Source organism: Acanthochromis polyacanthus, chromosome 9 (assembly GCF_021347895.1).
Source record: "Acanthochromis polyacanthus isolate Apoly-LR-REF ecotype Palm Island chromosome 9, KAUST_Apoly_ChrSc, whole genome shotgun sequence".
Lineage (NCBI taxonomy): Eukaryota > Metazoa > Chordata > Actinopteri > Pomacentridae > Acanthochromis > Acanthochromis polyacanthus.
The window spans coordinates 31190714-31216199 of NC_067121.1; the positions used below are offsets into that span (position 1 = coordinate 31190714).

General features: G+C 40.8%; 2 protein-coding genes across 2 annotated transcripts; one reads left to right on the forward strand and one right to left on the reverse strand.

The window, feature by feature from the left end:
* Positions 1 to 1074: 1074 nt before the first annotated feature.
* On the reverse strand, positions 1075 to 25227 carry cdc73 (cell division cycle 73, Paf1/RNA polymerase II complex component, homolog (S. cerevisiae)). Its single transcript, XM_022213152.2, has 17 exons — positions 25053 to 25227; positions 24323 to 24428; positions 24150 to 24219; positions 23870 to 23932; positions 23589 to 23641; positions 22652 to 22740; positions 22184 to 22397; positions 20878 to 20976; positions 20308 to 20386; positions 19384 to 19448; positions 10187 to 10244; positions 7538 to 7573; positions 7231 to 7318; positions 5501 to 5662; positions 3317 to 3417; positions 2516 to 2657; positions 1075 to 1912 (listed from the first exon to the last, which is right to left on the reverse strand). Exons 1-17 carry the CDS (start codon positions 25181 to 25183, stop codon positions 1876 to 1878), a joined length of 1593 nt encoding a protein of 530 aa, XP_022068844.1. The 5' UTR covers positions 25184 to 25227; the 3' UTR covers positions 1075 to 1875.
* LOC110964457 (beta-1,3-galactosyltransferase 2-like) lies at positions 15077 to 18992 on the forward strand. Its single transcript, XM_022213201.2, has 2 exons — positions 15077 to 15929; positions 17207 to 18992. The coding sequence occupies exon 2, from the start codon at positions 17394 to 17396 to the stop codon at positions 18636 to 18638; it is 1245 nt and encodes a 414-aa protein (XP_022068893.1). The 5' UTR covers positions 15077 to 15929; positions 17207 to 17393; the 3' UTR covers positions 18639 to 18992.
* Positions 25228 to 25486: the final 259 nt, after the last annotated feature.

A 25486-nucleotide genomic window follows, 5' to 3' on the forward strand; every position in this document is an offset into this window, starting at 1 on the left:
GGCAACGAATTTAATTCTCTGCCAGGGTGGGTCCAGTTACCCTCCATAAGGCTCGAGGTTGGATGCTCCTAAAACTGGCCGGACCAATCACCATGAAGTGTAGAGTCAGAAGGCGGGCGTAACTAAGTGACGACAGAGGCGTGACGATTCTGACAGAAACAACCGGAAACAACTAGCCTAGCCGTGCTAGACAACCCACGGCAACAAATTTAATTCTCTGCCAGGGTCGACAACAAAAACGACAACAGTCGTTGAGCTCCATTAGCACCGACTCTGAATAATCTGTTAACATGTCTGTAATATACTTGAGCTTCACCCATTGACTGTATAAATAAGGTTTCACCGAACTACCGTATCCTCTGATTTCCGGCGCTGTAGGAGCCTATTCGTTGCACTGATTGGTTGTATACCTACCCAATTGCTGCACAGTGATTTGATAGACAACCTTTTAGCCCGCCTCCCTCCCTGTCGAGCGTGTCTAGACCCTTGTGCCTTCAGAACATGGGTCTAGCAGGGCTAGGCTATCCTTTGTCTATTTTATTGTCACTTTGTAACTACTTTTGTCTAATTTTTTGTCTTTGTTTCATTTCTCATTGTCATTCTACTTCTCGTTTTTTTTTGTGGGTTTTGAGTCTGACTTGCCATTTTAATCATTAAGTAAAATATCATTCAGTTCCAGATACCTGTGACTAAATGTTTTGTGTCTTTCTCAAAGTTGTAATGTGTAAACGATAAACCGAGGCATACATTTTTGAAATTGATGTGATTTTCTGAAGAAATTTCAGGTTGTTCATAATGTCTTGTAAAAAGATATTTTCTTAAATGGGAACATTTTGCACTAAAACAAAGATTTGGAGTCAACGTCATTTATAGGTTTTTGTGCTGTGATTTTACTGGTTCGGCCCACTGGAGACCAAATGGATCTGAATGTTCGCCCTGAACTAAAATGAATTTGACACCCTTGCTTTAAATGCGGAGAAAAGCAGCATAAAAACACTAAAGAAAGGAAAGAAAAACCCAGAAAGCATCATGTAAAGTGAGCATTTATCGGCTGTAGCAGGAACAACACAAGCATTTGTTTCTCAGAGCCTTTATTGTCTATTTCATGTGATGAATTAAAGCAATACTTTCCATAATTTCTCTCATCTAGCACAACACCAACAAAGAAGAAAAAGAAGACTTTAACAGGGTCACTGCATGACCAAGAGATGTGCTGATCCGTCACCAAACTGAACTAGGAACAGAGTCAGAGCGGTGTGGGTTTTTAAACATATTAACAATTCACTTACCTGCATCTTCCTCTCTGCTCAAAGAGCTTTGGCTCTCACAGGTTTTATCATATATGTACATTCAAACCACAAACACCCAAAGTAGAAAACGTGTAAAGAAAGTCTCTTCCCTCGAACTCAGCGGCTGCTTTGTTTGTAACCAGAGTTATTTCCATGTTTGCCTCAATATCCATTTTCCTCTTTACCACCGTCAAAAATGCAAACCTCCTCTCCCGCTTCCTCACCGTGTTCCTCAATATCTTATTTAAATTGTTTCCACAGCATGTTGCCTTTTTTATATAAAACATATTTTGGTATTTCTGTTGAACTACATGAAAACATTAGAAAACAATTACAACAGAAAAAAACAAAACACACAAAAATCCCCTAAATCTCCTCTCCGATGTCCAGAGCGACACATTGCATTAGGAGTCCTTGAGGAACTGTTGAAGGAGGTGAACCTGGATGACCCGTCCTTCTCCTGGTGAAGTGGGGATGGTGTTGGAAGATGGGGGGGCAGACGGGATGACAGAGATGCACGGAGCAGAGTTGGAGGGCTGGAGAATGGATTTGTGGGGTTTTCGGTGATGGACGCTGTGATCTGGACTCAGAACCTGAGGTGAGATTTGTGTTTCACCATGTATCTGATAAAAGAAAGAGGAAAGGTGAGGTTGAATTACACACACACTGTGGATGTGTTTACATGTGACTAGGGCTGGGTATCAATCTAAAAGCTTCAATACCGGTACCAATACTGATACCTTCACTTCGATACCGGTTCCTAAACGATACTTTTTTCGATACCAGTTTTACAATATATCCTCTAACAGAATGAAAATTGCATTACACATTACTTTTCACATCTTGAGTTTAATTTTCCAGTGATTTCCAGTGCAAAAGAACATTTGCAACCAATGTACAGTTCAGTACATGCTGAGCCACCTCAGAGGCGTCTTTTCCCACTTCGACGACACGCTGCACAACTGCAGTAAAGTCAATGACGTGAAACCTGTCTGTGAACGGGGGGGGGGGGGGGGGGGGCACAGCATGTCTTTTTTTCCGGCTTGCCGCAATCACGTGTAATGTTACAGCCAATCACAGGTTTGCTTTATCATAATCACGTGATAAGTACCGAAAGACGAGGCTTATTTTGATACTCATTAGTACCGAAACATTTCGGTCGGTGCCATTAAAGAACCGAAGTTCGGTACTCAGCCCTACATGCGACGCTGTAGAATAGTGAATACCTGTCGAGGGTTTCCCAGAAGCGCAGGAAGACGGGCCGGTCGAGATGGCGTCTGTGGCGGCTCAGCTCCAGGACGGTCACATCCCACTTCTGCACGTTGGGGTCTGTCTTTGCCTCGTCATACTTCAGATGAAAGGCTCGAACTGGAGGGAAAACGCATCCAGACAACAACAATAAAGCCACAAAGGTAGAACTAAACACCTCATTTTTAGACTTCCACAATATACCGTAACATATAGAAAGGTTTGTCATTAAACTGTTGTATGAAATTCACATCATTTCTAATTCATCTTTTAAAAACAGTGCAGTTATGAGGAACTCTGGTCAGAGTTTGTTCTGTAGGCTTTAATGTGGAGGCAGCGCTGGAGTGTCTGTTCAGTAATTCTTGCCTAACTTTCAACAATGTTGCGTGTATGAACGATTTGCTTTAACAAAGAACACATTTTACATTTTAGAAAGAAGAACAGTCACAATAAGGAACGACAATCTGGAAACAAAAATATTTTCCACTCATTATGCAGAAGAGCACGGTCAATTTGTTCTTAAAAATAAAGATTATTAATGCTTTACTTCGCCTGATAAAAGGTATAATAGTCTGAAGGGAATCTGGCTCAGATTAAACAGAGAATCAGGAAGCACCTCGTCAATTATTAAACAGATGGACTCAGTCACCTTTATGTTTCCATGACCGTTTATCATCCTGCTTAGTATCTTCTGATTTCAGTGAACTATTCTGTCATTATTTGCGACCACAAGCTGATTCTCTGGCACCATTTCTAAATGAACAGTGTGTATCACTCACTTTTGGCGAAAATGTCGACAGGAGATCCGTCGGGCAGCAGCCACGGCCAGCCTTTGAACTGCCAGGCAGGACCCTGTACGAACACGGCCACCACTCGATCCCTGCAGCAAGAACACACACAGGTTGATGTGAGGGGGCAGAATTAAACGAGATCTTCTACTACCAGTTAATTCCGAGTCTGCTGTGGTTAAAGCTATCAAGGTGTCACAACTATCAATCATGCAAATAAGTACAATTTATTCTATAGCACCTTTCACAGAGTAAAAAAAAACCACAAAGTGCTTTACAGCTATAGTAAAACAAGGATAAAAACAATAATGATAAAGGTAATAAATTGTTAAAACAGGGGAGTAACAGCGAAAATACAGCGCATCAAAAACAATAAAACAAAGCAGCTACAGGTCGGAATAGAAGCGTTTTCAGCTGCCTGATTAACTCATTCGCTGCCATTGACGTCTATAGACGTCAATCATGTTTTTTGACTGGGGGGCTGCAGGACAGTCTGTCGGAGCTTGTCGGTGAAAATCCTGGAGTTTTGGAACATGAGAGTGTTGCGGTGGGCCAAAAGAATGACAAAGACAGTGACCATGGTGGGGCGACAGCAAAAAGTGCCGTTGCCAACAGCCGCTGGCGATCAAAGCCGCGCTAGTTTTCTGTTTCGCCACCACCGCTCTCTTGAGCTCATCTGACGAAGCCGAGTCAGATGAGTTTAGAGCGAGCACACACACACACACACACAGACACACCTAAAAATATTTTGTTTATATTTTGTAAGATATATTGTTCTGAACCAAAATGTTGACTTGTGTTGTTTGTTTGTAAATAAATGATTTAGCTAACAAAAGGTTAAAAAGTTGACCTCAAAATGCTTTTTCCGAGTTGTTTTTGTTGTTTCATATAAGTAAACAACTGTTCAGTTGTGTGGGATGTCACTAAACCAGAAAATATTGGCATCAAAGTGACTGATGTGCCTCTCTGTACAAAAAGCTCGTTATCTCTGTTTTTTGGTCAAAAACAGGTGTTTTTGCTGAAACTACCCTATGTTCTGCTGCCGATAACTTTAGAACCGAAAATGCTAGAAACAAACTTTTTTTTCCTGATGAAAGAAGAGAATCTACACTTTCTTTCGATAGTTTCAATGTTTATGTAGTCTTAAAACTTGATATTCTGTAGATCTTGAAAAATCTGTCAAAATTCTTAAAAACTGGCAGTAGGGGGCTCTTTGCTCTGAAAACAGCTGGCAGCCAATGAGTTAAGCTTCACAGAAATCGACTGATCTCAGCTGTAGAGGAAGAGCGTTCCAGTGTTGGTGCCAGAGCTTGGAAAACACAGTCTCCACAGGTTTTATATGTGGAACGAGGGACAAGAAGTCATTTTTTTTGTTGGCCTGACCTGAGAGCTGTATTCAGGGCGTACGGGTGAAGGAGGTCAGAGATAAACCGTGATAATCGGCCACGTAAAGCCTTGAAACTTAGCACCAGCATTTTAAAACGTACGTAAAAGTGATCGGGAGCCGGTGAAAAGAGGAAAGGACTGGGGTGACACGGGGTCTCCGGTTAGTTCCTGTTAAAAGACGAGCAGCTGCATTTTGGACTGTCTGAAGATACTTAAGAGAGGATTGATTTAAACAGGTAAAAAGGGTATTATAATATTCTAAATGGGATAAATGTGTCATTATGTGTTCATCTTTAAAATGTGCTGCTGCAAACTTTAAGCTAAAAGGCTCACTTTTCTAATATTGTAAGACAAGAATGAGGTGATGCTTCTAGGTGTGTGTGTGCTTTGTTCCTACAGTGTTTTTTTTTTGAAGTGAAAAAACAAACCACCTCCTTTTTCCTTCTTGAAAATTTGAAATTCGATAAACGAGACCACAAACGGGTCAGCATCGTGTCGCTTTGTGTATTCGTGTACAATCCTGAGTCATGTTCGTCAAGTGACTCAGTGTCACAGATGCTGCTTTTAACAGCTGAGCCATCTGGGGAACGGACTGAGAAGTGGTCGTTTGGTGATATGACTAAACCAGTCGACACGCTGCACGACTGAAACTGTTCCTCCTTTGAGATGCTATCATTTCTAACCGGACAGTTCAGGGTATTTCAACAAACGGTGAAAGAATCTAGTCCGAAGTGTTCATGCCATGTGGAAAAATGTTAAACGCGAAGCACCCATTAAAACAAAGCTCACCAGTCCTGAGGAGCCAGTTTGAGCGGCTGATCGATGATACGATACGGCACGGTGACACTCAGCGTCGTGCCGCCGGGTTGGATCTGGTCTTTGCGCCTCTGAAGCAGAACCTCATTGTCGCGCTGAAGGCCCTGTTTCTTCTTCTCCTCTGATGTGACAAACCTGGTACAAGTCGAAATGAAGTTTAAAACTTTCTCATTTCCATTTTTCTGGGATTTTCCTTCGACTTCCCCTCATGCCTGGTTTATCACTAAACAGCCGTGATCCAGTCGTAGTTGAGCAAACGTAGCCAAGTGCTGCTTTTGATTTCTCCACATAATAAAATGGATTTTGGGCTGCAGCACGACAAACACCTCAACTATTAAAACCAACTAAACTGTAGACTTCAAACTGTGTGTCTAATATCCGCCGTGGTAAAACTAGATTACTTCTACACTGCAACTGTTGTCTTTTTACAAATTATGTTAAAAAAAGCCCTTTACAACCAGCTTATCCATGGTACAGTGTTTAACAACTGTGTGGAAGTCGGACGTGGATGCTGATCAAACGGTTCAAATCCATTTGGCAACATGTTAATAAATAACTTTTGATATAACTGTACATCTAAAAATAAAGAGAAAAATAATGACTGAACAACCTGGACCAACTTTAAAAAAAGTTTTAAATAATGAATGTTTGTTTTTTATGGACCAAGGACTACAGATGGAAATTAGCTTGAAGCTAAATCTGGTGCAGCCATCTTTTAATGTAACTGCACGCTGTCCTTTTTCAAATAAACTTGAAAGAAAGAAAGAAAGAATAACTTAGATACATATTTAACAACACATAAATCTAAAAAAAATGTAAACAGTTGAACACTTCTACATTTTTTCTTGTCTTCCATCACTCCCCTTACATCCTCTGCTGCTTAATGGGAGGACTGAGCTGCCAGTGTTTTGAATCATGGCCTGAACGGTGTCAGGGTCGTTCTCAAACACATCTGGCGCTCATTGGCGTGTCTGGAACCATATTTAGTTTTGATTTTGTTCATAGTTGAGAAAGCTGCCTCACAGCTGCATGTTGTCCCTCGCCTCTTAACTGTTTTCTGTCTAGCGGCTGCAATGCAGAGACTTCAGTGGATGAGCAGCATCACGTGGGATGTCTGAACTCGTATGTAATTGGTCCGTGTGCTTCCTGAGCTGATGACCAATGCCGTAAACAGTGGAAAAGCCACGGCGGTAAAATAGAAGCAACCTGTCACATTTAAAATCCCGTTACAATTCACTGATCACAGGTCCGGCTCTGTTCTTCTCTATTAGACTTATTTACACTCCTGAAACATCAGCGGTACCGTTACCAGAGAGACATTTACTTTAACACACTGGTAGATCCTCATGTTAAAGGCTGATCACTGAACTGTCCAAGTGTCACCACTAAACTTATACTTGCTGAACTGAATCTAAAAACAGCTCAAATTGCTGCATGATGAAAAAAAAATCTTTTCTCAGGCTATAATAATAAAAATGACAACAATAACAATCATTCAGTGTCTGCCTTTGAACTTGGCGCTGAGGAATTGTGCCACAGGGATCAACTGTGGCCTCGTTTAATACAAACAACACTGTACCTTCCCTGACAGTGCAGCTGTCTCATGACTTATAGAAAGAGTGAGGCTCAATAGCTTTCTGTTCTCCTTTTATGTGTCAAAGACGGCAGAGACTTGTTTTAGACCGACACTTATTTATACTTACTTTAGATCCTGCAGGAGATCCTTTGCATTGAGCATCGTGATGAGTGAGGTGGTGGCAGCGGGGATGATGATGATGGGTGTCCGAGAGCCTGCAGAGAACGTCACAGTAAAAACAGACGAGTCAAACAGACAGCCAATAACTGTGGTTATGACAGAACAGCAAGTAACGATTAAGAAAAAACATATTTCTATAAATAGGTGCTCTACTACATTGAATAACATCACGTACCAAAGACTGTGCTTTATATCTATGCAAAAAAAAAAAAAAAAAAAAAAAAAAAAAAAAGCAGTGTCAGAAAGCCACGTACCTTTCTTCTGATTTGGTGGAGGTCTGGCTTGTGAAACTAGAAGGAAAAAAGGCAAGAAAGATACGATTAGAAATAAACAGACATCATCTGTTTTGTTGGGTTACCATTACCAGTAAGTCCTGCATTCTGTATCAATCACACTGAAACAGAGTTCAACTGAATGGTTATTTTAAAGGTCGTCTGGTGACTCATCTGTGCTTATAAGAGTAAGAACGAGTATTATGGGGCAACAGTAGTTTTTGCATAAACATCAAAATACTGAAAATAAATAAAATTAAAAATAAAATGAAAATAAATTTAAATATTTTCCAGGTTACTGGGAACACTCCAGTCGTTGTCGCAGTCATGACTGTACTTTTGTGTGGATGCAGATAGCCCTGGTGGCAGGTACTTATTTTGCCCAGGGGCTTGTAGCTTTGAAGCCACCCACTGATGCAGAACATCCTCTTTTCACGATTTCACTGGCTACACAACACATCATCATCAGCACAATCGGTTGCAGCTGGCTCGGTCTTCACACCAAATAAGAGCGCAGCAACTTTATTTCAACCCCTGCGCTTCGTACTGTCGGCTGTGGACGCGACATGGAAGGGGTTAACTACTAACTTTCAGCAGCAACTCCAGGTAAAACTTTTTTTTTTTTTTTTAACTGTATTTTTAGACCATCTTTGTCGATAAAGTGGAGCTCTTCTATTAGTTCTCGCTGCAGGGCAAAAGTGTTACAGACTGATGCTGCTCTGTTGGTCTGTCGCATGAAAAAAATGCGGAAAAAGCTGTGGGAGCGTCTTGGGCTGGCATTTGCTGAGGAGTCAAACAGACTTGCGATTCTTCTCTGCAGACAAAAAGTCCCTTCACTGATGCACCTTCATCCAGAAATCATGTGCATATTTCTTTGCTTTGGTCATGCATCAATAAGCCATGCATGGCGGCAGTCAGTCTGACAGAAACTGGGGCTCGCTCCATTTTCTGCTGGAGTTATTTGTAATATTTATTTGTATGTAAGGAAAAATTGCAGAGTAAGTGGTCCAAAAATGTCATAAAAAGCTTTGGTTTTCTTTTTGAATACCTGCCCTTGTACCCTAAATGCACCATTCAACCTCGTCTAATTCTGCCTGGGCGTTCTACAAAAGGGGTTAGAACATGAACAAGGCAGGACAGTAATCTAATTTTTAGGGCTCAATGGATTTATCGGCCGGTTGATTAAAGCCCTTATCAAAATAATCGTCATTGGCCGGAGGTTTGTCGATTAACCGCCCATATATTCTTAATTTCTCATTAAACAGTAAATGTTATTTTCATACCTCTCTGGTTTTTATTTTCATTGCAAAGAAAATGATGGAGTGAGGAAAATGTGATTTAACGTTAAAGGGCATCAACAGGCAGCAGAAATGATGTTACACCAGTAACTTCACCTGTACTATAACCTTCCTCTAATTTGCAGCAACAAGGAGTACAAGACCAGACATATTTCATAACTCATTTATAGATTGACTCCTTTTTTAATAAGGTTATAGAATTTCCCAGCGGTTTAATGCTTCGTTGCAAGTTTTTGTACTTAAATTCTTCTCTGTTGTAAAGTTAAATAAATACTAAAGGACAAACCATTGTAAAACAGTAAAATGTTCTGCTTATAATTCATATCTTCTTTGTTGTAAGCGTTAAGGGAACAAAAAAGAAGTTATTTTATTCATTATACGTTTTTAAAATTAATCGGCTGATAATCATTCTTTTGGATTTTTTTTTCTGCCAAATATCGGAATTGGCATCAACTTAAAAAAAAAACGTATCTCAAGCCTTGCTGACTTTGATTTATGTTAACACAAAACGCTGCCGTCTTTTTCAGGTTAAAGCATTAATCCGGTTAATATTTGATTTCTAGAGAAAAACACGTGACTACTCTGTGACGTAAACTACATCAGAAATACCACAGAGCGAGTTCTGCAGTCGGAACTTCTGTGCAGTATGTGCACACCAAAAAATACACATTAAATTGCTGGTTTTTGGGTCACTACTGTCTTTTCACTAATGACTTTGCAGAAGCCAATGAGCTCGTTATATTATAAATAGGAACCAATCTTTGTCCGGGCAGGTGTTCTGCCCGGAAGGAAAAACAGTTTTGACCGCCGATGAAGCCGCTGAAAAAGGGCTTAGCCTCTACAGACTTGTTCATGCCCGATTCTATGTCGATATCTTGTTGTTCTTGAAGGCACCACAACATCAGCTTGTGGATTCTGCTCTTATTCCAAAAGTCTAATCTGAATAGCAACCTCATCTCTCTCTGGCTTTTTTTAAGCTTATCTTTTGTCCAGAGTTTGGGAGCTCAGCAGCTGCCAACTATACTCTGCTGCCAAATGCATTCAATTTGCTGAAAGTCATCAAAAATTCTTCCCATTGTCTCTTTCTTAGTTCAGTGTTAACACTTTTTGCATTGTGGACGTCCCAGCATTTGTGTCCACTCAGTGACTATACAGTTGCACAACAACAACTGTACATCGGTGCACAGCTGTCCATGTGTGCATCTGCAAGGGAATACAATGGAAGGAAAAATGCGACCTCTAAGGCAGGACAGAGCGGTTACACAACTAAGTTAAAATACTATAAACATACTTGTGTATGGTTAAATGGGAGTATTGTGAATTCAGCACTAACCTGGACGAGGGACAGGCTGCAGCGCTGGGGTCTGGGCCTTACGAGCAGATGCGCCTTCCTGGAAAACAAACAAAACAACACCCTCAGGTCACTAAGAAAAACATGCGTTCTTGTGTGCCTTTACAAAATGTTACAGCATCACAGGCAAAGCAAAGACAACGCAAAACGCCAAAATCGATAAACAGTTCAAGAACAACACCTAGATTAAGTTACGGGAAAAAAGGAAGAGCCCATTTAAAGACTGTGGCCTGTTCTCCATGTTAATGTGTTTTCTGATTGATTCCCTGACAAAAGAAAGTGTGTGTGTGTGTGTGTGTGTGTGCAGAGGGCTTTACAGGGGGCCACACCAGCGGTCACAGTTGAGCAGTAATCCATCATCCAGTGACATTCCCACGACCTGGAGCTCATAATGCTAACTCCGTCAGTGTGTTAAGCTCCAAAACCATCCGGGACATCAGAAGTAAAAACTAAACAGCTATATAGTCAGAAACAGGATAAAAAGTCTTAACTTTAATTGCTAACACAAGTGTGTAGCCACAGATTAATGCAGCAGTTTAATATGTAACAAACACTATGAACATACATACAATCTCAAGTTAAATGACTAAACAAGAAGATGAAAACAAATAGCGCCGTTTTGACAGATTATCTTAATAAACCAATAGCATGTCACTAGAACATGATGGTCTTGAACCTTAAACATACATATATTATAAGATTTAGCAGTACAAAAATCAGGGCTCTGGACTAATTTTTTCCCCACTGGTCGCACCTTCCACCTCGTCTCAAGCAAAACATCACTTGAACATTTTCTTATCAATAAACACTACAATTTACCAACATTCCCTAAATGTGCCACGCTGAAGGCTGCCGGAGCTGCTGCTTGGCGGCTGTGGTGCTCAGACAGGTGTGGGACCAAAAATGAGTTTGGAAATGATATTTTGTTTTCTACATGTGGTCTTTATAGGAGTGGGGAAAAAAAACTGTGCATGTAGTTCACGACAACAGTGCATTTTTTAAATGTTTTTTTGGCTTTATTTGAGAACAGGCAGACAGGAAAGCAGGACGAAGAATGGAGGGGAAGTCCTGCAGCAAAGGGCCGTGAGCAGGAATCAAACCCAGGCCACTGCGTTGGGACTATAGCCCCTGTTCATGGGCCGCCTGCTCAACCAGTTGAGCCATCTGAGTGCCTTGAACAGTGTATTCTTAAACGTAAACACTGCAGTACAGCGAAGTTACAAAAGTACTACTTTACTCCACTGTGGTTAACACAGTAGTTGTCTGTACCAGTTAGAGCAACACCAATAGAGCTTAATGATCATCATGCCCTCACACAATGCGGACACTTCAAATTTTAACTCACACACTCTCAAAAAAAAAAAAAAAAAAAAAAAAGTGTAGAAAATACGACCATTTTGGTCACAGTCTGGAGCCCTGTAATTTATTAAAACTACACTTCTGATTATCTACCTGCACTGGTTATTGCAATGTGAAACCGTATCTCCTCCTTATGGAATTTGATTCATATTAAATAACCGGTTGCTGAAAAAGGCCAACATTTAAATAAGCACAATAAATTCCACACCGTATATGTTAGTAGGCCAGCAGCTAACAATTCTATTTTTTAACAGATTAATCAGTAGATTACTTTTTTAACTCACTGTTTAGTCCATAAAATGCCAAGGGATTGTGAAAATTGCCCTCAAAATTGACCATTAACTGACCACAAACTCCAACAACTGAAAACAAAGAAAAGCAGCAGATCCTTGCATTTGAGAAGCTTGAACTGTTTTGTTTTTGTCTCAAAGGACTTCAATCGGTGATGGCATTACTGGCTAAGCTATTCATTTTCTCAAAATCCAGTATCTTTCACTGACCGGTCCACAACCTGGCACTGATCCAATCAGGATTGGCTTCAAAGATCTTTGTCAAAGCTCAGTATCGACCCTCTGTCTGTTAGCAGAGGGAACCTCAGTGTCCTTCCTGACTGTATACTTTAAAAAGTGCATCTCTGCTATCAGACACCATTAAAAAAAATGGCTGGATGAAAAGACGAATCTCTCTCTATCATTAAGCCTTCAGAGCACTTACAGTGAGAATGACCTTTTCGGTGAAGTAGGAGGCATCCTTTTCCCCTAACATTTCTGTATTCCTCTATTCTGGATGTGGAAACTGCAGATTGTGCAGGAATAAACATTGCAATTTAAGCAATAAGCAAAACATTTTTAATGCTATTCTAAGGGAGACTCCGTTTGCTCTCAATCCCTCAAACTACAAGCCCACTCTTTGCAAGATGCTGAGAAACTCGGGCTGGCCCGAACAGCAATTTCTGGGCTCCGGATATTCGGTCCCGATTAATGACAAATATCCGAACATTCGGGGGAGAGAGGGTGGAATCGGAATATTCTGATCTTAAAAATAAATCTTCGGATACCACCATAACAACTGAATATTCGGGTTCAGTCCTAAGAGGAACTACGAAACATTTGATTACTCGTTTCAGAACTGTTCGATTTTTCTCGCTTTCTCTGTAATAGAGATTCACAAAGCTGTTTGTATGGTTTCTAGCTGATTGAACCAACCAACATGCATCAAGAAACTGACTGTTGAAATTCATTAATCACCATTTGATTTAAAAAGGCCACAACCTGACACCATCAGAGAAAAGCAAAGCTTCAAATAACGATGCTACCAGTTTACACATTTACCATTTAATACGGACATTTTTTAATTCTGTGCATCTAACATGTCAAGCAAATGAAAGTAAGGCTGAATCCAAATCTCTGGACTTCACCGCACTTCCAAACTCGCGGACTTTGCGGGCGCGTTCATGGGAAGTCCGGGAGTGCTGAGGGCTGTCCAAATCCACAATTCATCCAGTCCACAAGGGGCCTCAAGGGGACTTTCTCCAGACTTCCAGAGAGTCTGCTTGGGGTGCAGACTTTGATTACCCACAATTCTTTGCAATACGGACGTGATGTTTAAATTTTTCGATTTTTTTTATTGCGTCTGGCCTATAAAAGCTGTGCAGTCTGAAGCCGAAATCATGAGCAGAGAAAAAGGACGAAAGCAAGTCCTCCAATGTAAGTAATACCCAAATTAATTAATATTATAGCGTATACATGATAGTTCTTCAAACAGTGTCACAGAAACAACTGAAACGGACTCAAAGTCTGTCTATTAGCTCCATTCATAATGCTGTAGACTCCCGCTCTTGCAGACTTTACGTGATGACGGTAAAGACGTCACATTACGTATGACTGAAGTCTGCAAGTCCAGAGGGTGGAGATATGGATGCAGCCTAAGCCTTTCAGGTTGTCCTTTGGCATCATGTATGTCCTTTTGTGCATTTATACAATGTTTAGACATTCCAACACACATAACTGAAACAACTCTCCGAAGAACAGGTAGATTATGCTCATTTGATTTCCTTTAGTTAATTTTAAACACTTTATGGGGCAAAGCAAGTTAAAGTCTTATGCGTTTATCCTGAAATGCAACAGGAACATTTGTGAAGCTCTAATGCTGCCACAGGAAAACCTATTGCGCATGTAAAGGACCTCTGTGCAGCTGATATTGTTAGGCTCAAGAGGCCCTTTGACATAAATTATTCAAAGCATGTTTCATCAGTATAAATACTGAGAAGGGTGTGAATATTTTATAGGATTCATTTAGACTGCATCAGCAATTAAAATTCATCTGATGGAGGTAGTGGTCACCCTATCCTGACCGGTGATGTCAGCAGAGATCATCGCTTCCAGTCCAAGCGATCCAGATGTCAAAACCACCGAGTGTTTAGAAAACAGCTGTGTTCTAAATCTGGGGTTTAGAGGATGACATCTGGACATTCTCAAGACTTTTAAAAATAACCTAAACAAACTATATACAATCTGGTGTTAATTAATGGTTCTCTTGATTAGCCAAACACATGCTATCTCGTCATCTCATGAGCTGAAGGGTTCAGTCTATCAGCTCTACAGCATCACTGTCAGTCACAGACAAACCGCACATCTGCAGCTCACACCCCTGAAATAACCATGTTTTTAAATATTCTAGCAGTTGACCTCTGAAAGCAGTGGGTCTTTGTCTTCCTCCACTCATCATCCATGTCATACTGATTATAAAGAGACTGGTCAGGCTTATCGCACCAGAAAGGCATGATAGAGGATCCTGGAACGTCCTGGGTGTGTAAGATCCAAGTCTGACGGTTTATCAGATGCCATTTACAACTCTGGAAAGCTATCACGGTTAGTCATCTTTTGTGGTATCGGAGATATCCTGTAAATGTGGCGTTTAAGTGTCAAAACACCAGGATTGGACAGCTTAAGAGTTCTAACTTTGCCTGCAATGTGAGCATTACAATAATAAGTAGTATGAAAAACTGTGTAGGCTGATTGAAATGTAGACAGAGTCAAAGCGAAACTACTGTGACAAAAAACAAGCACTCCTCTACCTCTACCCTCCCAGGAGAAATTCATTGCTTTCAGTCATACTATAGAATTAAAAAGACAATGCTTGAGTAAAAAAATCTAGGCGTTGCAGTCGAGCACGGCTGACTGAGCATAGCGGAAACATTGCTTTAATTGTCTAATCCAACACAAGAGGCTGGCGCTGCACACTTTAAAGATTGCCTACATGGGCATTCTGAGTTGCCATGTTCATCACGTGAGAACATGTAATCTGGTGTTTGCAGTTTTTCCAACCACATTAGGCAATCAGGAACCCTCTAAGACTTGTGCAAGTGCCGACACAAAGGCTTCTCTCCCCTCTCTCTCTCGTCTTACTTCACAACATGCCAAAATTGAGATAATGCTTTACTCCTCTTTCTGGGGAGTGGGTGTGAATACAAATAGGTCAGTAGCCCAACCCCCCTCCCCTTTAACAGAGCAGGCAGCAACAGCAGCAGAGACGGCGTGACGTGGTGGGAGAGCGTAATGCCACCAAGCCTGGAGCTGCTTTTCAGAGCGAACACACAGCTCACAGCGCTGCCTCCCGTTCATCTTCCTCCACCCCCGCTGCTTACACCCCTCCAGCCCTCTCACAGACAACACAGCGACAAAACAGAGCGGCGCGTGAGAGGCTGCTGAATGAGCAAGGCGAGAAGAGGAGAACGAGACGGCACAGAGGGGGACATCGGAGGGAGAGCGGGTAACGTGAACCAAAGAGGAAGAGCGAGAGGAAGCAAGAATCTGCGCAGAAATCAGAAGAAAAAGCCAAACGGGGAGATGCAAGGCTTATGCATCATTCAGACACCCGCTGCTGCGTTGATATACACATCATGACAACGAGGGCAGTGGAAGGACCCAGGGCTGCAGCTAACTGTCAACTGCCGACTCCCTTCTCTCCTCGGTCCAAGGTGGCAGCAGCTCAGCGCTGTTAGAATCGAGCCTCTGGGGACAATGCGCCAAGGCAGATGGAGCGACTGCAACACTGGAGCTCTGACACATGTTCTGCCCATGCACACACACACTTTCATGCATGCATGCAGTGGAAAGCCATGAACACTAAAATTTCTCTGTGAATAATGGAAAAACAACCCCTCCTTGTAACAGTCATAGGAGATGATTTGCAACACGATGCAGAGGAAATGAAAGGACATGAGCCATCAAGCCCAAGATGCATGTGCCTGTGATTTAGCCAAGACGAGCAGAGACTCAGAGGGTGATCAGTGTGTGAGGACTGTAATTCATCACCAACAGAAACGATGGCTTCCAGAAACAGACAAGCACTGAGGGTAAAATGGGTGAGTTTGTGTTGTGAAGGACTTGCCGATGCACATCAATAGTGTCACCCCAATGCTGTAAAATTAATCAGTTACTGTGCACCTTACAGGATGTGAAAGCAAGGTGTGTCTTTCTACAGGAAACTCTTGCTTCTATTTGTGTTGATGCACAAGAGCCAACATAAGTCTTTTCAGCTCTCACAAACCGCTCTTTGTCTTGTGGGGGTCCTTTAAGAGGGTAGTGTGTAACTCAGTATATATATAAAAAAAAAAAAAAACACTGAGAACACATTCCACTTCAGGGTGCTAGTGGCACCATAAACATAAGCTGTTAACTGTTTCTCACCTGGAACAGCAAAGGAATCTCAAGCTGAGAAAAAAAAAAGTACATATTTTCTTGATTCTTGCTATGAAAGCAAGATATTTCTTTACCCGGGCATCTGAAGATTAGCAAGTTTCTGTTGCAATGATGTAAAAGTTAAGTGAAGTATACAAACTTGATTATGCTCTTCATTAGCCAGCAGTTGAAATACCAGCTTTTAAGAGTGTTCTTAGGTGATAGGCTGTAAGAAGTCACAGACAATGATATAGCACTGCCTGTTAGCTTGTCATGATTTGCTACAACACGCATTATAGCATTATGGTATTAGTAATCTGCAGAGACACAAGAGAATGGTAGGAGGAGGAGTCAAAGCACAAAAGAACAATGGATTGTATGTCAATGTTCAAGGTTAATATCCATTTAAAATGTGCTCTATATAATGTGGACTATAATAAACCAAACAATATAATTCCATATAGAAATTATTTGTCAAGGACAATACAAGCTGTAAACCAGTAAGAACCAAGAAAAAAAATGACATTTATTACCTTTAAAGATAAAAAGGGGAAAAGAGCTGTGTATTTACACGTTTCTTGCCACTTGATTAATCTCCAGGTTCAAAATTCTCTCAACTTCAAGCTCGCTTTTAGAGTCCAAAACCAACTTAGGAGGGAAATGTGTTCACCTGCTAGTCAGTGACTTTGCCAAAGTTTGTTTTTGTATGCGGTTATTAAAAACCGCTGCGTACTGCGTCTGTAAATGAAGCTGATCAGAGCAAGTGAACCACAACAGGTAAAAGCTGCAAGTTGTAAAAGCAAAGCAATAAGCTGCAACGATAAGCAACGTCTTTAACATGTACCTGGATATTACATCCATTGTAAGAAAATATTATAATTATTGCAGCTTAATTGGGAAAATGCAAGATGCCGTGTCTAACTTGCTGCTCAAGTCCAAACTCTTTTTCTCTGTCTTCTAGGCAATCACTGGACATCAACAACGTGATTTACGTATATGGAAATGAGATATCAGCACAGGGTGAAAGCCCCTTAAAGACTCAACAGATACCCTTCACTTTCTCTCCAGGGATCAATACCTGGTGAGAAGCTGTCCACGACTGGCCTAAAGTGTGACAACCGTCTGAGTGGATTAGTGCTGGCAGAGCCATGCAGTGGAAACGACGCCACTGCTGTACACACACAGCTAAACTCCTTTATCTCCTCTCACTGCTGGGCGTACTGGTCTTTCTGGTCCACCAGGTGTGGCTACCAAGGTTCACTGGTATGCCATGGTGGAGAGGCCATCCTGTGGTGTATGGAGGTGGAGGACTTCACACCAAAGCCAAATGGAACACGAGTGCTTCACATTCAGCGTGGAGGCTTGTGATAGTTCCTCAGCCGACGTTTAAGGTGGACGCTAACATCAGCTCCCAAGAGAAGCAAGGTTTTGAGAACAATCTGGCAGCAAACACAAGCCAAACTGAAGTGGGAGACTTTACTGGCACAATAACCCAGGGCCCGTTCCCTTATATCATCAATGAACCTGACAAATGTGCAGAAAACAGACCTGCACCGTTTCTGGTGTTGCTGATTGCCACTGAGGCTCGGCAGGTGGAGGCAAGGAACGCCATACGGCAGACGTGGGGGAATGAGAGTGTTGCCCCTGCTCTGGGATTCATACGGCTCTTTCTGCTGGGGAAGAAAGAGGGAGAGCTGGGACTTCTGCAACAAAGGATGCTAGAAGCAGAGAGCCGGAGGCATCACGATATCATTCAGCAGGACTTTCTGGATTCCTACAAAAACCTGACCATAAAGACTTTGATGGGAATGAACTGGGTAGCAATGTACTGTCCGGAGGCCAGCTACGTCATGAAAACTGACAGTGACATGTTTGTCAACACAGAGTACCTCATTTATAAGCTGCTCAGGCCAGAGTTAAAGCCCAGGATGAACTACTTCACAGGAAATAACATGAGAGGCTTTGCACCGAACCGAAATAAAAACAGCAAGTGGTACATGCCCCCAGAGCTGTACCCAAGAGAAAAGTATCCCACCTTTTGCTCTGGGACTGGTTACGTCTTCTCTGGAGATGTAGCAAAGAAAATCTACCGAGCATCTCTAAGTATCCGCCACCTGCACCTGGAGGACGTGTATGTGGGAATATGCCTGGCCAAGCTCAGGATCGAGCCCACTCCTCCACCTAACGAGTTCCTGTTCAACCACTGGCGGGTGTCTTATTCCAGCTGCAAGTACAGCCATCTGATAACATCCCATGGGTTTCATCCCAATGAACTCCTCAAATACTGGCACCACCTTCAGAGCAACAAACGCAGCGCCTGCCTCAACACATTTAAAGAGAGAGCAGGCAAGACACACACAACCAGAATGAATGGAGAAAAACCAGCTCAGTGACTGACACCTACACTCACAAGCTCCTCGTTACAATACGAATACTGATCAGCACATTCTTGTCTCAAGTTGACAACGCAGATTTAACGTAGATTTTATCCATATGGGAATTCAGTTGTGCGTAAATATTGAACGAAAACTGATGACGTGTCTTAAAATTATTACCAACTTTTCTACAAATGAGATGAAAACTGTTTCTGATTATTGGAGAGTTTATGTACACAATTCTATTTTCTAGAATAATTGGTGTTTCTCGGTGGTGGAAAAGCTCATTTTTTTGTAACCTGCTGTTTGTGTTTTCTAAAACTAGCGTGGACAGGGTACAACACAAATAAACATTTCCACATGTGCATCAAACAGCCATGAAGTCTTTCTTAAAAGAGGCTACGTTCCATGTTAACTCTGCTACAAGTTGAGGTTGTGGCAGACACATTTGCCAAAGTACCTGTGACACAATTTCCTTTCCGTTACACCGACTCTCTTTCAATGAGTAAAATATAATTCGAAGGACTAGCAGATATTTCTTTTTCATAGTTTGTTTAGCTTTTGAAAAAAATCTGGGTTTTTATTTCACGCCATTTACCAAACTGAGAAACGAAGAGCATGCGACACTGATGCTGTGACTCATGACTCCTTAAGAAGCAGGTGTTGATTGAATGTCACGGTCCTCAGTAAATGTGTCACATCAAGGCTTTGGTTAGCAGCTGTTCTTACAACGCAACGAGCAGCAGCAGAGTTCTTCTCTTACCGTCACTGACTTCAGGGTCATGCCGTGGTAGGTGCCCATGGTATCGATTTTGAAACCCTCCGTTTCTAAGAAAACAACGAGGAGTTGCAGATTACTGGCAGAACAAAATGCATCATTTCCAAAAGCACCAGTGTAATTAAATATAATGTTCAAATACAGTATTATGCAGCATATTTGTGCCTTTAAATTCTTTTCAGCGCACAATGTTCTCACCTTCAGAAAACTTCCAACCATTTTAAAGAAATTTTCATTCTTTCTGAGAATTATCTTATCTCTAAAAAATAAAATCTATCTTGATTTTTTTGTTAGGCGTCATCTCTACAACAAAAGAGTGTATGTGACACGCAATCTGCACATACAAAAACCACATATTCTTCCAAAAAGGCGTTGTGTGACTCATGGTTAGCAAGGAATGAAAGACGGCCACAGAGGTTCTATATCTGATCTTGCTTTCATGTTTTGAGTATTACTACCCAATTTCAGACCCCAGGCTAAAAGCTAGATAGCTCCACAACACAAAGTCTGAAGATTAGTTTACAGCATCAGTTTTTTTCTGGCACAAGAAACCCTGTGAACAGTGTAATTGTCTTGGTTTTGCTCCAAGCAGCATTTGTAAGCTTTGGGGTGAAGCACAGTCTGCCTTGAAAGAATGTGATAGTCTATCTATTAGAAACAGAGGAAATCGAACACGTTCCTTATAAATAAGTACTCAGGGGTTCCAGTGGAAGGACGCGATGCTGCTGTGCGGGCTTTGCTTACATTTTACTTGAGGTGGTCAAACCGATACCAAGTTTCACTGACCTGCAGATCACTGCTCAAGCACTGGCTTCATTCTGTCCCCTGACACTCACACACAAACACACTGCCGCACCCTTGTAAAGAATCGGTACCAAAATTAGCAAGAAAAGCAGAAGTGAAACTCACCCTCTTTTCCTTTGAATCGCTCCTGATCGTATCTGTTGTAGGCAGCTGGGACGGGCTGCTTGTTCCTTAGGGACGGGTCCTGGAAACACCATGAAACAAAAAGAATTCTTATCCCCACAAACCATCTATACACTTGTTAGTCCAAATCCTATCGGCCAATTGTAGATTTCTAACTGAACACCTACAGCCCATTTCTACTTAGACACTTACTGTGGATTGTCCTCAACATGTCTTTCAATTTGACAGATCCTCTGCCAAATGATTGTAAATTTCAAGCTTGTATTTGACAGCTGCCACATTTAAGAGATGGAAACTATGGTGGGCCCTTTAATGAGCATCAACTCAGTCTTCAGTCACACAGTGGGTTTAACTGTTTATGATTTTAACATATATGTACAAACAATTTTTTATTTATGTATGTATTGTTTTAAGACCTGAGCAAAATCACTGTTTCTAAACCCATAAACTTATCACTTCTATGACTGTTGCCAATATGTATACAACCTTTAACATATGAAGAAACTCAACTCTATAATGCATTGTAAAATAGACAGAAAGCATCATTTTTACCACTTGAGTAGTGTTCTGTGCTGGTCTCTGCTCTGGTGCTCGACCTTCTTCTCTGGCTTTCACTGACTGAAGGATGGCAAAGATGTTCTTTGAGAAGTTCTGCCAAAGAGCAGATACGTACATGATGAGTTCAACATCCGCAAGCAGGAAAAAAAGATCTGTATGCTAAGTTTTTACATGAAGAGACCTCGTTACAAAAGTTGTTCATTTAGAACACGTTTTAAAGGGATGTACTCGACATTAAATATTATGTGCTTTCAAGATGCTTACTTAATATAAAATGTGGAATTCTTCATCTTATTCTGAAACAAACTGCATGACAGCTATGTATTCACGTGATGCTTTAAAAAATAGTGTAGTCTAAAGCTAAGGAAAAGACACAACCAACTCCTAAAATGTGCGGTAATAAAAGATTAGGTTAAAATATCCGACCACGTAAACATAAATATAGGTCAACTCTAGCCATACTGTCAGCAAAAACACGTGTTCCCTGACAGACATGCAAATAAGAGACGACTCACTTAAAGCAGCATCTCTTCATCTGTGAAGACTCACAACACTGCTTAGAATAAAATTTAGACAATAATCATTTGAATACACAGCCATATCAATACTAATAGCATTGAGGTCTTAAGTCAATCTGTGAAAAACAGATTGATAATGGTGCTTTTGCTGCCATCTAGCGGTTTAAATCTGCTATACACTGAGGGTATGTTTAAGTTTGAGCCATTTGGATGTTTTCCAACACCCAGAGCTGAACAGGTTTGTGAAAATATACTTCCAAACTCTGATACTAAAGTAGTTTCAAGTTCAGCTACAAATGAAGGCCTGAAATTTCCCTCTAGCGTTCTATTCAGTCTGCACTCATGAGTACACGTCACAAAATGCTGGCCAAAGTCAGTATCAGTATGAACCCTCTGTGATGCTGGTCTATGAAACATGCTAATGACTATTTTCTGTTGCTTTTATGTAGTAGCAGGACAAATGCAATATAAGTTAAAGAGATATTCTCCATGTTTCCAAAATGTAATGTACATGACAATTTTAAGTCTAGGATGACTGCAACAATGTGACTAAAATATCAAATATGGAGATGAAACAAAGTATCTGGGCCAAATCTCAACACTTTCAGATCCAAAACCCTACAACAGTCACTGCTTTACTCAACGTTCAAGGAAACAATGCTTCTCTGCTCTCATAATTCACATGCGAATCTGACATGTATCTGAAGAATCCAGCATTTTGAGAAAGCACATCATTTGAAAATAAAGATCAATGTTACTAGATGTCATGGACTTTAGGTGACCTTTCCGGTGCTCTGAAGAATGGTTGTCCTGGTCCTCCAGACTCTCTCTCTGCTGACAATATCCCTGGTGACATCCACTTCTGCATCCACAAAGCTTCTCTGCTTCAGGGTTATGTCATCATCCAGATCGGTTTTAATGGTGGAACGTTTCTTGGCCATAATCTTGGCCTTGATGGCGGCGATTTTCTCCACTGACATGGCCTCAGACAGTGATCTGGAAGACGAGGACAAAAGTTTGGATCATTTTGACAGCTCACTGCTTCAGGGTGGGTGCGTGAGTGTAAAGGTTTAACAGACACCTCACATATAGAGCAATCAATTAATACTGATCAGTTTCTATACACATACACATATACAGATAAACATAGCCACAGAACACAATGGTGGAATGACTTAAATAGGAGAAGATATGTTTTGGTTATAGAAATTTCTTTATGCAGAAAAGCTACTGCTCTGTTATTTTTATACCTGATCTGGTCAGTCTGCACAATGCCCTCTTTGTGGCCCTCCAGACGGGCGGCCAGACGCTCCTTGTCCAGACGCACTCGCTCCTCATCCTGAAGATGAACGCAACATTTACACTATTAGCAAACTATAGAACAAAGCACAACGTAATCTCAAACATCTATGATTTGCTAAGTCTTTTCTGAGTTTACTAAAGTTAAAATATTATTTGACCTCATGGACACCATGTGATTTAGTCAGAATAAGAAGCAGCACTGTAAAACTAGTGTTGCTGATTACAATGAACAAAGAGCTATGAGATAAATCTTGGGGTCACACTTAAAATTTGGGACAAAATATCATGAGTTACCCTCTCCATTAACTACACTGAACTTTATGGCTAACTATTTTACCACTCCTCCATTTGCCTTGCATGCATGGAAGTTGGCTATTTTGTCAGTTGAAAGGACAGTTGAGTTTTACAACGGAATAAAATGTACAGACTGTCTTGTTTTGGCTGCAGATACATTAGTTTGGGTTTTTCATATCATACAAGAAAGAAAAGATGAACCATTTGTTAATTTATGCTTCTTTTTAATGCATTTACTAATACATTTAATAAATAAAATCAACATCATATACACTTTTGTAAATACTTTAGTCTTATCCAATCAAAGGGCATGCGACCAAAACACTTTTTATCGATACAAATAATTAAAAATCATATTATAATGTAAGTTGGACTTTCTCTATAAAATAAACACTCAAATTTTAGTCGTTGGCCTTCCACCAACAATCAGATCCTGGAATTGTTATTTTGTGTGGATCAAAGACTCAAACTAAATGAGTTTAATCCTCCAGGGAAAGACTGAACTGCACTGACCAACATGTGATTATGAAGTCATTTGTGGTTATTAGTAGTTAGTTTAAGAAAACACTTAGGATATTTTTCTAAGTTTACCTCAATCCGTGGTTTTTTGGCTTCAGAAGATACCTCATCAGCTGCTCTTTTGACTAAACAAAAACAGAACAGGAATATTGTTTCACTTTGCAAAGCTTACATGGTTTTCCACTGCCTTTCCTCACTTTATCAGCACAAATTTAACAGTTGTTTTTAATTATACAACAGTTGCAGAAAGGACACATTATTATTCTATCCTCAACAACAACAAAAAAAATCTGTAAAATTACACATAGCTGCAAATTCCATATAATATATATTGAAAGAAAGTGAGAATTTACCCTGTGTTGGCCTTTGTAGACCTATTTCTATAGGCGCACTTCTGTCGATGCTCGTTGAAGTAGCTGCAAAAGCACAAAAGCAGTTAATACATTACATGTCATATAGTTATTTGCAAATCATCAGGACAAAGGGTGCTGAGCATTTCAAACAATGAAACCTGTCATTATACTGTTTTAGTGAATCGTAAACCTTTAAGAAATCAGAACAACGGTACAAATGCGTAGAAACCACATCTTAACATATTAAAGGATGACCAAAGACCTCCAAAACTCTACTTACAGCTTTCTCCATTGAGATATGACAGTAAGCCCTTTCGATCAGGTCGTCTGACAACAGGTATGTTCTCTGTCTATAAGCAAGATACAATCAGGTCACTTGCAGAGCTTCCGGTTGTACAAGAATTTAAAGGATGCTGCATATCAGATACATAAAATAATGGCTAAAACACTTACTGCAGCTCTTCGCACATACGATGGATGCGGCAGGTGTACATTGTTGAGCAAGAACAAGATTGAGTCCAAAGTATAGTACTCTTTGGGCTGCCCCTCTTTTCCAGTTCTGAAGGTAGAAACATGGGTAGAAACATAATTATCACTCAAGCTTCAGCTTTACTTGACCTTTAATGTACACATGGACTGCACACGGTCACATAAACACGTAACTATCAACAGTTATCCGGCTAGCTAATCTACTTTTCGTTGCAGCTTCGTTTTTTTCTGCGTCACACAAGCAAAGTTTGCTTTTTGCACTGTCAAAAGAAGCTGCTCAAAGTAATGACTGTAGCTACTAGAAGCACAAGTGCTTCCCCTTTTAATTTATGGATCACTACCTCTATGGGAACACAACTACTAGCGAGCTTACGTTGCTAATTAGTTAGCATCACATCGCTACTACAAGTTTGGCTCTACATCACTCGTAAATGCATATTAAGTTTAAAAACACTAACATACATTAATAAAAGCAAGCACAATATGGTGTACGGTCTGTGGCAAGATACCTCAATAAAAGACCAAAGTAACCAAAGACTATTTCAAGTTTTGAGCACAGCAACGAGGAGTTATGTTAGCATCTTAGCATTCCGAAGCTAACGAGCCTTCCGCCGTCACTAGCAGCACAAGGCACCGCTAAGCGTTAGCCGCGGCCTCCAGGACGCAGTTAAACATACTCTTAACGCTGACATACCCCCAGATTATGTAGTTGGTCTTGACATTTTTCGGCCAGGAGAACTCTCCAAATATAACTTCATCTCCTTTCGCGACGATTTCTTTTTTCTGGATGTTATACTGACGAAGAACACTCAACACATCCGCCATCTTCACTTGTCTTGATGTAGTGTGTAGCTGAGGCCCCCGGTTATCAACATCATGTGGCCTCGCAGGATGCCTGATCTGAATTAAACTTTGATGTGCTATTATTTTACACCAATTTTCTCCTAGTAACAGAAAAGTAAAAGTAGACAGTAGATGTATTGTACTCATAGTTATCGAGCTGAATTACACTCAAGCGCTTTGCATAAGGTTGTCTGTGTAAATTCTCATCATCCAGGTCATTGTAATCCAATGAGCTTCAATTAAGAAGACTTTAACAAGGACATTTGTGATGTCCAGTGATGTGCC